Source organism: Canis aureus, chromosome 3 (genome assembly GCF_053574225.1).
Source record: "Canis aureus isolate CA01 chromosome 3, VMU_Caureus_v.1.0, whole genome shotgun sequence".
Taxonomy (NCBI): Eukaryota; Metazoa; Chordata; class Mammalia; order Carnivora; family Canidae; genus Canis; species Canis aureus.
This window is the reverse complement of record NC_135613.1, coordinates 66566781-66582965: the sequence shown is the minus strand read 5'-3', so window position 1 is coordinate 66582965 and position 16185 is coordinate 66566781. Positions and strand designations below refer to the sequence as shown.

Below are 16185 nucleotides of genomic sequence, written 5' to 3'. Positions count from 1 at the left end.
AGACTGCCATATAATTTATCACCCAAATCAGAACATATTTTAGAGTGAAAGGTGTTGTTATTAATATAATTATGGACCACAGTGTAAAACAGGACTTTTCTAGGCAAACCAACAATATACCACCCAAATAATTGGTAATGTTGGCTATTTCCTGTTGTATCATCTCAGGAGACACTTATTAACGGGTTACCTAGCATAAATGATTTTAATTGATGACTGGATTAGAGTAATGATGGTCCAATTCCTCCTGACTGATGACATGTTCCCCCTTGTGGCTAAAACATGATCTCTTAGATGTGGCATTCATTGGCATTATATTAGTACCATTTCTCATCAACCATTTGCATAACAATTTTAGCAACATTTGATCATTCTTGCCAGAATTAACAATTTTATTAGGTTTTGCAAAGTGACGTATTTTAGTTCTGTCACTCCTACCTGCTGGCATTCCTCTATAAAAATAGAGTTTTCATCAGTAGGGCTTATTTTCATTGCTCTGAAATATAGTTTCATTTAGGGAAGAAGGATAACTTGATTCTTTTAATTACCAATTTTAAGGGAACTTGCTGATAAACTTATTTTTAATGTTCAGGCTTTTGCAGCCCAGGAAGACTTGGAAAAGACCAAAGAAGAACTCAAAACTGTGATGTCTGCACCTCCTCCACCTCCACCACCACCAGTCGTTCCTCCAACAGAAAATGAACATGATGAGCATGATGAGAATAATGCTGAGGCCAGTGCTGAATTGTCAAATGACGGGGTGATGAACCATCGAAGTGAAGAGGAACGTGTAACAGAAACTCAAAAAAATGAGCGCGTTAAGAAGCAACTCCAGGTATTTAAAATTTGTTGTTGTATGTTCATTTATAAAATATAGCTAGTATTCCTCCCATTTATTAAGACAAACTTATTAAAAAGGAACACTTTTTTTTTTTTTTTTTAAAGCCTTTACCACTAGCTGTCCTTGTGGTTGGTTTATGAGTAGTTGGCTTACAGTCACCTTGTTTCACTTCTTACATTGTAGCAAGTGTTTGTTAGCCTTGGGTAATTAAGCCTTCAGTTACAACTGGAATCAATGTTAAAAGGTAGTAGGTATTTTAATGCTCTTTAAAAGACAAATTAATTTAGTTTTTAACCAGTGAAGTCTACATTAAAAACAATATAATTTATAGACTAACTGTATGACATTATGTAATCTGAACTATTTGTTCACATTTTATAGTGACAAAAGGTCACTTTATTAAAAGCACATAGAGCAAAATAGGAAATTTTTAACTTGATTAGACCTTTTTTCCAGAAAAGTTCTCTAATTTTTTAATTGGTGAAATCTTTAAATATTAATAAACAGAAGAAAATGATGTGATAGTTCTAATAAATACACTAAGACTTTGGAGAAAGTTTTTCTCATGGCATAGATTTTAGATCTTAACATTCTGTAATGTCTCCATTGAGCCTTTTTTTGGTAAATCCTTTCAAGTGTTGTATGAGAAAGTTGAGGAAATGTGGAATGTCATGGTTGATGAGTATAGAAATGAAAGGCAATGGGTCTTCCACCTTTGCCACCACCTCTGCTGTGGCTACAAGTAAAACAAAGTTACACACTTTAAAGAAAAAGATGTGACAATGGGAATTTTAGTATATGAAAATATAAGATTTGTGGTGTGTGTGTGTGTTCATAAGCTTTTTAAAATCTAAGAAAAAAAATCCTAGTCATTTTTTTCTTTTTTAAACATAGGCACTAAGTTCAGAATTAGCCCAAGCTAGAGATGAAACCAAGAAAACACAAAATGATGTTCTTCATGCTGAGAATGTTAAAGCCGGCCGTGATAAGTACAAGACTCTTCGGCAGATTCGACAAGGCAACACCAAGCAGCGGATTGATGAGTTTGAAGCCATGTGAGAGCTGTTATTTTGCATACATGTTCTTCATAAGCTGAACCACCAACAGAGAAAAGCAGGCCTTTGCAGATGTGATGGAACGCATCCCACCTTGCCAAAGCACTTACACCAGTTGACTGTGGTGGCTAAAGACGTACTTGAGGGAAGCTCTTCAACATTAAGGCAGTGTGATGTCATGCTTGATTTTCTTTTCCTTTTGGGCCAGGGAGTGGAGGACAGCGTTCCATCGCCTCCTGTCACATTTTCAGTTTCCATTGTTTTTTTTTTTCTGTTGGAGATTAACACTAATGATCATGTCTGACAAATGTGTATGCGTGATTTCAGTACTTTGTACAGTTCAAAGGATGATGGTGACTTAATGAGTGTTCAGGTAGAGTGCTCTGTTTCTTTTGCCCCTTCCAAATTTTGCCTGTGTGTATTTCCACATTCTGTCTTGCTCCTGTCTCATTCGGTGTGCCCTTCTCCTAACTTGCCATGCCAATAGCCATAATTCTGCCATCATACAGATCATTGGCAGTGGTTAAAATGAGGGTAGGTGACAGGGTAGATCATGTGATAACTGTGTAGAAGATGGCTATGAATCATGAAAAGGATTTAGAATATTTAACAGTGAAGCATGCAGCTGGTGGTTAATATTTTTAAATCCCAATTTAACTATTGGGTATTTGGTATTTGCTTACTTAATTACAGTCCTCCTTGATAGCTGAATTGATTGGTGCTCATCTCCTGTCATCCTTTGGTTTTCTTTGCCTCCCGTTCACAAAGGTGTAGACAGCAGGTAGTAGTTCCCTAGGAGAATTTATGGAAGAAATACTACCTGCAAATAGTAATTGTCTCTGAAAGGTTAAAAAGTCTGTTTTTCATAGACTGATTTAGACAGATGTTTAATTTTTAAAAATTCATTTGTTGATAATTTATTATAATCATGAAAAAACAAAAAGCAAAACAAAAAACCCAAACCCTGAACCTTTCTGGAAGGGCACCATATAAAAACATCAGTCCCAAAGAAGGGCAGTAATACATACTACCTCACTACTACACCTGTGATGACTGGTTGTTCCAACCCAGTGGAGTGTGTAAAGCTCTGCATTTTATAATACATACCAATACTTTCAATCATGCAAGGAGTATTTCTGAGATTTCCTTTTCCTGCAGAATATCTTAGAGTGCTTAATTTTTTACTGCCTTTTTGTTGAGATGAATTGTGGGACTCTGATTTACATTAAAATTGTAAGCTCTTGCTGGTATACTATCTTCCTGGAGGGGTGTTGTATGTCAGAGGAAATGTGTGTGTGTGTGTGTGTGTGTGTGTGCGTGTGTGTAAGAGAGAGTGTGAGTGAGTGAGAGGGAGAGAGAGATTTGCCCTTGTAGCATATGAATGTCTGTACCTTCATTTCTTGATATAACTGTTACATAATCATTTTAGCAGATTCAGTTTCTAAATCATTGTGCATATTTTTTTTTCATTCTCTAAAAATAGTTAAATTTGGTTTGTTAATCCTATTTTAGAAATTACAATTTTAGGTTATGTTGAGTTCAATTATGTCTTAAGAAATCTTTCCAGTTTGAAAGATGTTCTGATATTCACATGTTCTAATATTTTGTTTATTGTGAAACATCTAGACTTGGACATAAAGAAAGCCTTGTTTTCTCTGTGTGGTTCAGCTACTTTTCATTTGGTATTATGCACTCAAATTTACATTTATCTATTAAAATTGCCATTTTGTTAAGCATTTTTCATGCACAGTAGATTGAAGTTGTGTCTGAAAATATCTCTCGTGCTTTTTTGATTTTGCTGACTATAAAAGGATTAATCTGGGCAGACATATGAAAAGGAAAAGTTGCATTTAATATATTTTTTGGACTTTGTAGGACAAAAGATAACTGGTTAATAACCTTGAAGTGACTGTTGTATGGTGGTTGTGCACATGCTTCAAAACACTGCAGAGGAGAATATTTCTCCTTGCAGCACATCAGAGGAATAGTTGAACTCTGCTCTTCATGCGTTAAAGCATAAATGTTCACTTTTCCAAAGCATCAAAGCCATTGCCATAGTAAGTGAAAACTTGGACTTCCATTGGATTTTTATTAATTTTCTACATTTTGATTGTGTGCACTACCATTGCTACATCAGTTTGATATCAGTGTTGAAAAACTACCAGTTATATTTGCTGTTTATAATCTATTTGTAGATTAGGATTAAAATGGATTTAATCCATTTTTAAAGCTGTGTGAATTTTTCTAAACAGGAACAACTATTTGCAATATGGGTTTTCATAGTGATTATATCAGTTATAACTCTTATTAGCAGCTGAGAGCACATGTTCATATAGCAATGTAAAATATATTAATGAGTATTTGGTAAATTCCAACAGGCTTTTACCATTAGCATAATTTTGTGTTGTACGATTAAGTTACAATTACATCTATAATTTTGGATAACATTCATTGGTTAACAATAAAGTGACAAAAGCTCATGCCTTCAAGGTCCACTGTTGTTATTTAACATGGATTTTTTTGCATATTTCTGAAAATTATAATTTTAATTAGACCCATGAATCATCACATCTTAAAAATGAGAAATGGATAGCGAAAATGTTCAAAATCCTCAGATTTATCTCCCCCCAAATTATGCCTCTTTTGGTATAAAAGTAATAGTGATTGTTAATTTTGTGAAAAATTAAATTGTTAAATTGACTCTCTTGATAACAGAAAATTATTTAGTATTTCCAGTCATTGCTTTAAGTGTATATTGTTTATAGTTTCTTTTTCCTAAGGAAAATATAGTTTCATTGTCATTGATTAATCTTGCTATTAAAATGCTAATATTCTTTAAAGAACTATATACTAAGTGCATTTATTTAGATACATATTTTATTTTAAACAGACATTATAGTGCAGTTATCATAAATATAGAAGGTTATAGTCTTTTTAAAAGCTTCCTAATTTTTAACATAAATATTATTCTTAAATAAGTCATAAATCTGTTCTAAAAGAAAAAGATGGGTTTCTGCTCAATTTATAGTAATATTTAACTGTCACTTTATTTTTTTCTCAAAGCCAGGTAGTGATTTTTTTATTCCAAGAAAAGGAAGGTGGAATTTTATAAGATTGCTTTATATGTAATTAGAGTTTTTCTTTAAGAACTAGAATTACCACTTACAAAGTTATCATAGACTATATTGAAACTCTCACTTCTGAGATCATTAGAGAGGAATTTCAATATTAGTGTTAGGATTAAAAATAATAAATGCCACTACTTTCTGTCTCAATTTTTATTACCTTGTTGATTAGTGATGTTTGTAGAAATGAAGCTAAAACCTTTTTAGATCCAAAAGCATCCCATTCTTTGTATGCATGAGAAAAAGTTTTTTTTTAATCTAAAGCTTAAAACTTAAGTTTTAAGTATAAATTATAGCCTTTATCATTAATTTGCTGAACTGATTGATTAGTAAACCAAAGTTTAGTTATCCTGAAGGGAAATCATCTGAGTAGTGAGTTATACTGGTAGACACCTTCCTCTTTTTTTTTTTTTTTTTTTTAAGATTTTATTTATTCATGAGAGACACAAAGAGAGTGTGGCAGAGACACAGGCAGAGGGCAAAGCAGGCTCCATGCAGGGAACCCAACGTGGGACTGGATCCCCGGTCTCCAGGATCTCACACTCTGGGCTTGAAGGCGGTGCTAAACCGCTGAGCCACACCGGCTGCCCGATCCCTTCCTCTTTTAAGTTTGTTCTAAATGAGCAGAACTTCAGCATTTTCTTACTTCATTTTTTGTAATTAGAAAATAATCTATCAAATACTATATTGTGGTTTATTAAGTAAAAGGTCAGCATTCTAGTACATTTCAAAAGTTCAGTGGATTCTGCAGAAGTTCTGATAACATGAAATGTCAAGGTAATCCTCACATTCTACATTGGTGGTGAGGAAACCTTGGTTCACACAGTGTTTCACATAGTAAAGCTTATCATAGTCCCATCCTTGACTTTTCCAATTAAATTACCTTAACTCCCATTTTTCCCTCGTGGACCTCCTTCTTAGTACATCCATCTTTTAAGATTTTAAGAGCTGCCATTTTCCTTCCAGAAAGATCCTGACTCCTCAGTATTTTGACTTCCCTTAAACTCTGTGATCCAAGGGTTATCTGATTTCACATTACATACACTGCTTTAGGAGTTGACCACAGAATTTTAAGGTTAAAAATCATGACTAAGATAATAACCCAGTGGTACATCTTTTAAATTCAGGTTTATGTTTGGCTCTGGAGTTCTCCAGATTATAATTTAAAGATCTTCATTTAGCCAATATATTGTTATATGCTATAGTCTAGTATATGGCAACAGGAGTAGAATGATGGTGACCCTTTGTTTTGGCCTCTCTTAAAATGTGGAACCTTGATACTAATTTATCTTAGATCATTTGCATTAATCTTATAAAATACTAGATTTCTTTTAAGATGGCAGCACCACTTTGTTGATTCATGTTATTTGTATGCCCAGATTCCTCCGTGCTTACATCTAGTCAGTTGCTTCCATCCATGTAATTTATTATTTTTATTACTTGGTTCCAGTTGCTCACTTTTATTTAATGATCACTTAATAAATTAAGATTCACTTTGATATTTATGCATGTCATTTAGTTTACTCCTAAAAGTAATAATCCTGGTTTCTGTCACTGTTGACTAAGTCTAAAGAGCCCATGTTTGTCTTACTAGTGGTGATACAGCATCAGAATCTTTGAGATTTATATGATGATCCTTGGAAAAGTTTCTTTTGATAAAACATGGATTATGTGAAATTCTTCTTTGTGTTATAACATATGCTATTATATCCCTTTTAACTTTTTGCAAGTTAAAATGTCTTAACTTATGTGTTAGACCTAGAAAAATGCATGTATGTTTTAGACTTAGAAGGCAACACCTTCTCCCTCCTTTTCCTTTGGTTTATACTGAAATGTCTATGTAATTCAGGTTGAGCACTGGAATCCTTTATACCATTACTCCATTTATGAAATTATTTACTTTAAAATATTAGCTATTTTGGATAGAGTTCTGTAATGAAAGAAAGTACTACAACATAAGATCAGAAAAAGAAATTAATAAGGATAAGAATAAGAATTTATAATACAGTTTCTCAAGTTTGCTTATTCTCTGACAGATTACTTAATTTTTATTGTATAGGTCAAATTTTAAACACTGTACTTAAAGATGTCCCTTAATGCCTGGGTGGCTCCGTGGTTGAGCGTCTGCCTTCCACCCAGGGCCTGATCCTGGAGACCCGGGATCGAGTCCCACGTCGGACTCCCTCCATGGAGCCCACTTCTCCCTCTGCCTGCGTCTCTGCCTCTCTCTCTCTCCTCGTGTCTCTCATGAATAAATAAATAAAATATTAAGAAAATAAATAAATAAAGATATCCCTTAAAAAGTGCCTAATTACAGAAGTTTTTCTAACTTAAGATTCATTTTATATTGACAAACCAATCAAGCATAGCAATTAATAATATCTATATTAAACGAGAAGTTTTGTGGAGTCAGTTTTCAGTTGAATCTTCATTTTTTTATTTTATTTATTTTTTTAAAAGATTTTATTTATTTATTCATAGAGACAGAGAGAGAGAGAGGCAGAGACACAGGCAGAGGGAGAAGCAGGCACCATACAGAGAGCCCGACGAGGGACTTGATCCAGAGTCTCCAGGATCACGCCCTGGGCTGCAGGCGGTGCTAAACCGCTGCACCACCGGGGCTGCCCTGAATCTTCATTTTTTAAATTTGTTAAAAATATATATGACATAAAATTTATCATCTTAGCTACTTTCAAGTAGTGTACCATTTAGTGACATTAATTACATGCATGTTTCACAACTTTTGCCACTATTCATCTCCAGAACTTTTACATCATGCCAAACAGAATCCTTAAAACACTCATTTCCCGTTCCTCCATCTTCCTAGTGCCCGGTTACCACTGTCCTACTTCCTGTCTCCGAATTTGACTACTCTAGGTGACTCACAATATTTGTCCTTTGTGTCTGATCCCTTTCACTTAGCATAATGTTTTCAAGGCTTACCCATGTTATCATATGTATCAGAATTTCACTCTTTCTAAAGGCTGCATAATATTCCATTATATATATATATATATATATATATATATATATATATATATATATGCCACATTTTTTTTAATCCATCAGTCAGTGGACATTTGGGTTGTTTCCACAGTTTGACTTGTGAATAGTGCTGTGTACTTTTGTATACAAATACCTGTTCAGACCCCTATGTTCAGTTCTTTGGAGTACATATTCAGAAGTAGAGTTGCTGATCTTATGTTTAATTTTTTGAGGAATTGCCATACTATCTGTATAGCAACTGTGCCATTTTACATTCCCATCAGCAGTGCATAAGCGTTCAGTTTCTCCACATCCTCACCAACAACTGTTATTTTTTGTTTTTCTGTTTTTAAGAGTGGCCATCCTAATGGGTAAAGTGGTATCTCATTGTGGTTTTGATCATTTCTCTGTGATGCGTTTTTCTGTGATACTGAACATCTGTTCATGCTTATTGACCATTTTTTTGTGGAAGTGCTTGTTCATGTTTTGTCCACTTTTAAATTTTTTTTTTGTTCTTGAGTTATAGTTCTTTATTCTGGATATTAATCCCTTGTCAGATATATGAGTTATAAATAATCCATGGCCAGATACAAGAGTTGCAAATATTCTCTCCCATCCTTTCGGTTGTCTTTTTACGCTATTGATAGTGTCCTTTTTTGCACAAAAGATTTTAATTTTAATGAAGTCAACTTATATTTTCTTTTGTTGCCTGTGCCTTTTGTGTTCATGTTGTTCTTTTAAAAAGATTTTATTTATTTATTCATGAGAGACACACAGAGGCAGAGACATAGGCAGAGGGAGAAGCAGGCTCCCTATATGGAGCCCGATGCAGGACTCGTTCCCAGGACCCCAGGATCACGACCTGAGCCGAAGGCAGACATTCTACCACTGAGCTACCCAGGTGCCCCTCAGGTTCATGTTTTTAAAGAGAAAACATTTTTTGATAAAGGTATTATTGAAAAGAGGCAAGGCAGAGAATGATTATGTTCAGTGGTTAGAGTCTGTAAAGAGTAGGCTGTCTTAACTGGGATAGAAAATGTGATTTCACTGTGCACCGATAACAGGATGGTGAAGCTAGGGTGGGCCGGGCCAGGAATTTATGGAGTCTTGAATCCTGTGATGAGGTGGTTTAGTTTGATTTGAAGACATCTGGTGCTTTTGGGGAATGCAGTTACTAAGGAAACAATAACTAAATTTTGCCCCAGAGGAGAATTCATGCTGCTGTGCAAGGTATACTAGAGAGTGCAGAATATAAGGAAAGCTTGATAGAAGAACGTCATGTACAGGAATTGGCTGGAAGAAAGATTAGAGTCTAGAAATACCTAGGTGTAATTTGCTCTCATATTTACTATGTGTAATTAATACTTTTTCTTCTGCTTATTTTCCAAATGATCTCTTTGGGGGTAGTTAAGACCTCTGTTTTTATTCTTTTATCTGTGATCTTTTGGAGAGAGGTTCTTCAGTGGCACCAGAAGAGAACCAGAAATGAAAGACGTTCAAGAACAAATGGATTGGATTCTGAGTTCTAATTCCAGGTCTTACACTCGCTTGGACTCTGGTTTTGTGTTATTTTTAAATATTTATTTATTATTTTAGAGAGAGAGTATGCGCGCGTGTGTGTGGCAGTCGGGGCAGAGGGAGAAAGGAGAGTCTTAAGTAGGCTCCGTGCTGATCACAGAGCCCAATGACGGTCTGACTCTCACAACTCTGAGGTCACACCTGAGCCCAAACCAAGAGTTAGACGCTTAACTTAGGCATCACCCAGGTATCCCTGTACTCCAGTTTTTATGAGCAGTTTCAGAGTTCTGAATTAGATGGTCTGATTCAGCATATTTCTCTGGAATCTGATTTAGACACTTAGATTCCAGATGCACTGTCTTCCGCAAAGTGTAATGCCTGACCAAGGGTTAATATTCATGTACTTTGAATCACGAATACTTGTTTGTGGTTGAAAACTATTAATGCAGAGTGTGCTTACAATAATAATTGCGTCAGTGTTATTTCTGCTCCCAGTTGGCCCTGATAATGTAGTGACTGGAAGAAACTTAAAGGATTTTTTAAAATAGGTTTTAAGTGGTTAGAAAAATAATTTCTTTCAGCTCATTATGAAGGGGTTATATTACTTACAGAAACAACTAAGTGAAGATTGTCTCAACATACACATGCAATTATTCACTGGCTGTGGCAGCTTTGAACAACTTACTGTGGAAATTTCTGTAGGTTTTTAAAAGTTAAGATTTGATTATGCCTCATCAATGTGGCTTTTGCTAGAAGTATGACTTGATTCATCTGTTTATGCCCAAATGATACATTAGGGTTTTTCTTCCTTTTTGTTTTTGCTTATTTTCCCCAGATAATTCCTAGTACGATATACTTGTTAATTTTTAGGCCATAAAACTTTTGAATGTAAGTAAATACAATCTTTTGATAATCTAAGTTACAAGTGGATGGTTTTCCTCCTCCACTAACTTTAAAATATAATACCTTAACCATTGGTATGTGGGTTAAATGTAGAATATTACAGCTTTTTAATTTGTGTGTTTTAAAAGTACTTTCTACCAGAAGACAAAATCTTTCAGTGTATGCAAAAGAAAATCATAATTCAGCAGTCTGTTTACTTTTTAAGTAGTATTTGCAAATGTGGTATCAAGCACTGTTTATAATGAACCGTGGAATGAGAACCCAGAACCTAATCATCTGTATACTTTATTTATAATCTTGTTTAATGTGCTGGGCTGCATTACATTTCCAGTATAAGTTGATGCTTTAAGGATGTTTATAATGAATTTGGGAGACACAGACTGTATTAAAGGCTATGCATCAAAATGTATAGAAAATATATTCATTAGATAAGTGGTTTTGCATCTTTAGTGGGTATTATTGGCATTAACATTTTTGGGGTGTTCTCAAGCATTAGGAAGACTGGAAGCGAATCTGTCTTCTAGATTACTGGTCTGATGTCTTCAGGTAAGAAGATGTTCTCTACCACCTTTTATTTTTGAACCATTGTGCTCTAGTTCTTAGACATGAAAAATTTAAAAGATTTTTCAGTTTAATGATGTTATGAAAGAAATGGTGAGGGAGGGGGAGACAGAGAGGCATGGCTTTCTTCCCTAAAGTGGTAAGACTATTAATGTATACTTATGCATTCATAGTGCCATTCCTTCCGCCAGGGGTTTGCAGAGCCATTGCTGTTTATGGGGGATGGCTGAGACCCCTTGTGTTGTGGAAATTATAGTTAAGTCAGAGTTAAGACATAGACCCAAAGTGAGATGTAGAAAGTAAAATAGTAAATACCAGAAGAGAAAGGTGCAATAAAATGTGCAGAAGTTAGTTGGGAGTTAAGTTAGAGGTTGTTTAGTAGGTGCTAATTAGCAGATGAGAAGCATGATATCGACTTGAGTGATCTGGCTGGGAAATGTTTTCTTCATTTGTAAGATTATAGCAGCTTGGGAAGCATCGAACGTTATAAATTCATTACAAAGCAGGCCAGCTAATATTGTACATTTGTTAACTTCATTCTCTGCCACTGAGGAGCTGCATATTATGTAATATCCAACGATACTGCCCTTGGATAGTGTGTGTCTGATATTCTTATAGTAACAGTTTATTGAATATAAGCAACCTTATTAATAATGGTTCATATTAGAATAGACAGTATTTTTTTTTAAATTTTTTATTGGTGTTCAATTTACTAACATACAGAATAACCCCCAGTGCCCGTCACCCATTCACTCCCACCCCCCGCCCTCCTCCCCTTCTACCACCCCTAGTTCGTTTCCCAGAGTTAGCAGTCTTTACGTTCTGTCTCCCTTTCTGATATTTCCCACACATTTCTTCTCCCTTCCCTTATATTCCCTTTCACTATTATTTATATTCCCCAAATGAATGAGAACATATAATGTTTGTCCTTCTCCAACTGACTTACTTCACTCAGCATAATACCCTCCAGTTCCATCCACGTTGAAGCAAATGGTGGGTATTTGTCATTTCTAATAGCTGAGTAATATTCCAATGTATACATAAACCACATCTTCTTTATCCATTCATCTTTCGTTGGACACCGAGGCTCCTTCCACAGTTTGGCTATCGTGGCCATTGCTGCTATAAACATAGGGGTGCAGGTGTCCCGGCGTTTCACTGCATCTGTATCTTTGGGGTAAATCCCCAATAGTGCAATTGCTGGGTCGTAGGGCAGGTCTATTTTTAACTCTTTGAGGAACCTCCACACAGTTTTCCAGAGTGGCTGCACCAGTTCACATTCCCACTAACAGTGTAAGAGGGTTCCCTTTTCTCCGCATCCCCTCCAACATTTGTTGTTTCCTGCCTTGTTAATTTGCCCCATTCTCACCGGTGTGAGGTGATATCTCATTGTGGTTTTGATTTGTATTTCCCTGATGGCAAGTGATGCAGAACATTTTCTCATATGCATGTTGGCCATGTCTATGTCTTCCTCTGTGAGATTTCTGTTCATGTCTTTTGCCCATTTCATGATTGGATTGTTTGTTTCTTTGCTGTTGAGTTTAATAAGTTCTTTATAGATCTTGGAAACTAGCCCTTTATCTGATATGTCATTTGCAAATATCTTCTCCCATTCTGTAGGTTGTCTTTGAGTTTTGTTGACTGTATCCTTTGCTGTGCAAAAGCTTCTTATCTTGATGAAGTCCCAATAGTTCATTTTTGCTTTTGTTTCTTTTGCCTTCGTGGATGTATCTTGCAAGAGGTTACTGTGGCCGAGTTCAATAAGGGTGTTGCCTGTGTTCTTCTCTAGGATTTTGATGGAATCTTGTCTCACATTTAGATCTTTCATCCATAGAATAGACAGTATTGACACACACACACATATATATATATGTTTACATATGTGTATATATAAAACATAATATTAATGAAAGTAATCATAACCTTATTTACTGTATTTAACTTACCATTAAGTTTAGCATTTTTTTACTACAAATTTTTCTTTTACCTTAAGTAAATACCTTAAGTAAATATTAGGATATATATTACCTCAAGCAGTACAGGTAGAATTTCCATCTGAAACCCTGGTTAATTGTGTTGATTTTTGTAAATTTATAATGATAATAGCTTGTATCATAGGAAAGCACCAGAAAACTGGGGTATTTCAGGATTTTTTGGTTATTTTTCTTTGGAGGCTTTTATTAAAGCATTAAAATGGTCAAGTTACTGTCAATTCCCTTTTTTATTAAAAGAACACTCAGAAAAGTAGATATTAAGTCACAAATATTTTTAGGAATATTGTTTTTCATTGGCTTCCAGTGTTACCAAATCATGTGTGGAGTTGCCAAATTCTAAGGGTACTTTATATTTTAGGTGCTGCTTAGCTACTTTGTGACCAATGCCTTACTTTAAAAAGTTAAATCATTCGAATTTTAAAAAATAAGTGATACATGAAACATGGAACAAATCAGTAGATAGAGGAGGATAGCACTGAAAAATGAGCCTTCTTTCTTGTCCTCTAACCCTCCAGCCTCTCGCAGAGGTCACGGTTTCCACCTATTCCTCCTGCCTGAGGAGATCTGGACGTTACACACATATGTCTTATGTACTTACTTTTGTTCGTGTACATCCGAACTTTCTGTACACACGGTTGTGTACTTCTTTCACTGCTTGCTGGAAATCATCACCTGTCAATACAAAAATACCATAGCATTTAACTGTACAGATGCTCCTTTACTGCTGATGAACAGTTTTTACCAATCCTTTGCTGTTTATAAACGATACTGTAGTGTATTGCACAAACACTGCTTGTGTTTTATTCTAAGAAATTGTGTTACAGTCTAGGGGATGAGGTAAGTTGACTTATTTTTTTTTTTAATCTTAGGTATTCCAAAATTACAGGTAATTATTTTTTACTTAAATGTAGGTGTGCTTTTTACATATAACAAATTTGAATAGCAATATGTGCTTATGGAAGCACCTTTAATAGGAAGAGAGATACTTCTCTCTATTCAATTTCTGTGTATCAGGTTTACTTAAAAGGTGACATGGCCATAATGGTTTTAACATTTCACCTTTGGGGCCCCAAGTGAGAAATATCTGCCAATAAAACTTCTGACTTCTTCAAATTCTGTAGTCAGAAAATGTTACTTAAAAAAAATCAGTAGGGTAGGGTTTTCTAAATGTACGTTGGTGGCTTTTTGGTTCTTAATTTCCTTCTATGGCCATCATATCCTCAGTGGTTTGAGTTTGTATTCGCCTACTTTTGTTAAAACAGCGAATGATAAGCTTAGGTCATTGAAAGACACTTAATGATAGAAGGTACTTTACCATGACACCAGACAGCAAAAGTATTATAGAAATTAGAAATTAGATTCTGCAGGTTTTTTTTTTTTTTTTTTTTTTTAGGAGGGAGATTAACTTAGTGTTTTTTGAACATCTTCTAAACTACAATGTATGTGTGGTCTTCTCATACTTAGTTCACTGTGCTAATGTGGTCTTTCTGAAGTTAAAATGTCCTTTGATTTTAGAGCTTTCTTTTTAGATCAAATATTGCACTTGTGCCTATAAACTTTGACCATTGACCATAAATCATTTTCTTAAGTGATTTTCTTGGGTCATAAATAATTGGGAGTGGGACGTATACACCCTAGATTTGTTTCAGAAGTGCTAATGATACTTCATGTTAATCAGATAGAAGAAACATTGATCTTAGTGGTTTGTGGTCTCTCTCCCCCTTTTTCCATGAGATTCACACTAAACTCTAGGCCAACTTATCAGGAAGGCCTGGAAGTCTGTAATGTTCACCATTTTCCATCACTCTTTCTCCCTCCCACTGCTTGCTCCTGCCTCCATACTCCTTAGGAGAGCAAATCCATTCTTTCAGTGAATCAGGCCCAAACCCTGACCATATATATCACTCTTCTCTCATACCCACATCCAACCCAACCACAAATCTGTTGGCCCAACATTAAAAATACATAATATATCCAGAATATGAGCACTTCATCCATCCTTCACAGCTGTTGCCCTGTTGCATACACCAGGGTTGCTACAGCCTTGTGATGAGTTTTCTTGATTCTTCTCTTGGTATTCTAGTCTATTAAGACAGCAGCCTTAAGAAAGTAAGTCAGATCCTACCATTTCTCAAAATCCTCGAGGCTTTCTGTCTCAGAATAAAAGCCATAATCTTCTCAGTGGCTTTCAGAGCCCAAGATCTGGTCCCTTGTTGCTCTTGGACCTCATTTGTTGATTTCTCCTTCTCTCACTAGATTAATGTCAGCTGGCTTCTTTCTTAATCTTTAGCCAGAGCTCCTATTACCTCAGCTTAGTATGCCTTTTTACCCCCAGATACCTTTATAATTTATTTCTTTGTGATCTCTGGGATTTTGCTTAAATGTCCCCTCACTGTGGTCTTCCCTTACCACTTTATTTAAAATTGCATCGTTCCCAGTATTCCCTACACATTTCTTCCCATTTTTTTTTTCTCTGTAGCACTTGCCATCTCACATAATGTATGTTTATATTTGTATACAGATCTCCCTTGACTTACGATGGGGTTACATTTGTTAAGCTGTAAGTTGAAAATATCCTAGGTAGAAAATGCATCTAATACACCTAATCTCCCAAACATCATAGTTTAGTTTAGCTGACCTCGGATGGGCTCACAACATTTACATTAGCCTATAGTTGGGCAAAATTGTCTAACACAAAGCCTATTTTATAATACAGTGTTGACGGTCTCATGTAATTGGTTGAATACTACACTGAAAGTAAAAAATAGGATAGTTGTCTCGGTACAAAATGGTTGTCAGCATATGAGTTGTTGACCTTCATGATCACTCTGGGCTGACCTAGAACTCTGCCGCTGCCTAGCATCAGGTGACAGGATGGTATTGCATATTACTAGCCTACAGAATTCAAATTTTGAAGCATGGTTTTTACCCAATGTATATCACTTTCATATCATTATAAAGTTGTAAGTCAGGGACTGTCTGCATCATTTATTGTCTACCTTCTCCCACTGGAATGTAAGCTCCATGAAGGCAGGAATTTTGTGCAATGATATGCGCTCAGTGCCTAGAGCAGTGACTGGCACATGGTAGGTACTCTCTATGAACTGTGAAGTGAATAGGATAAGGTATGAAAGCTCAGAAGGAAGGCACCTAATCTTTCTGGAAAGGTCCAGGGAAGACTTCCTGGAAGGAGATGATCCGTA

At 35.5% G+C, this 16185-nt stretch overlaps 1 protein-coding gene and 1 long non-coding RNA gene across 6 annotated transcripts in view; one reads left to right on the top strand and one right to left on the bottom strand.

Annotated features, from left to right (window-relative positions):
* RDX (radixin) overlaps positions 1-16185 on the top strand; it is an 87185-nt gene that overhangs the window by 57323 nt on the left and 13677 nt on the right. For all 5 annotated transcript variants that reach the window (XM_077893404.1, XM_077893407.1, XM_077893406.1 and 2 more), the window contains exons 14-15: positions 593-835; positions 1736-1896. In XM_077893404.1, coding sequence (XP_077749530.1) covers positions 593-835; positions 1736-1896 — 404 coding nt within the window. The remainder of the gene's footprint in view (positions 1-592; positions 836-1735; positions 1897-16185) is intronic.
* LOC144311221 (uncharacterized) overlaps positions 1-16185 on the bottom strand; it is a 33135-nt gene that overhangs the window by 4205 nt on the left and 12745 nt on the right. Inside the window, exon 3 of the long non-coding RNA XR_013376795.1 lies at positions 13581-13654. This is a non-coding gene — a long non-coding RNA (uncharacterized LOC144311221). The remainder of the gene's footprint in view (positions 1-13580; positions 13655-16185) is intronic.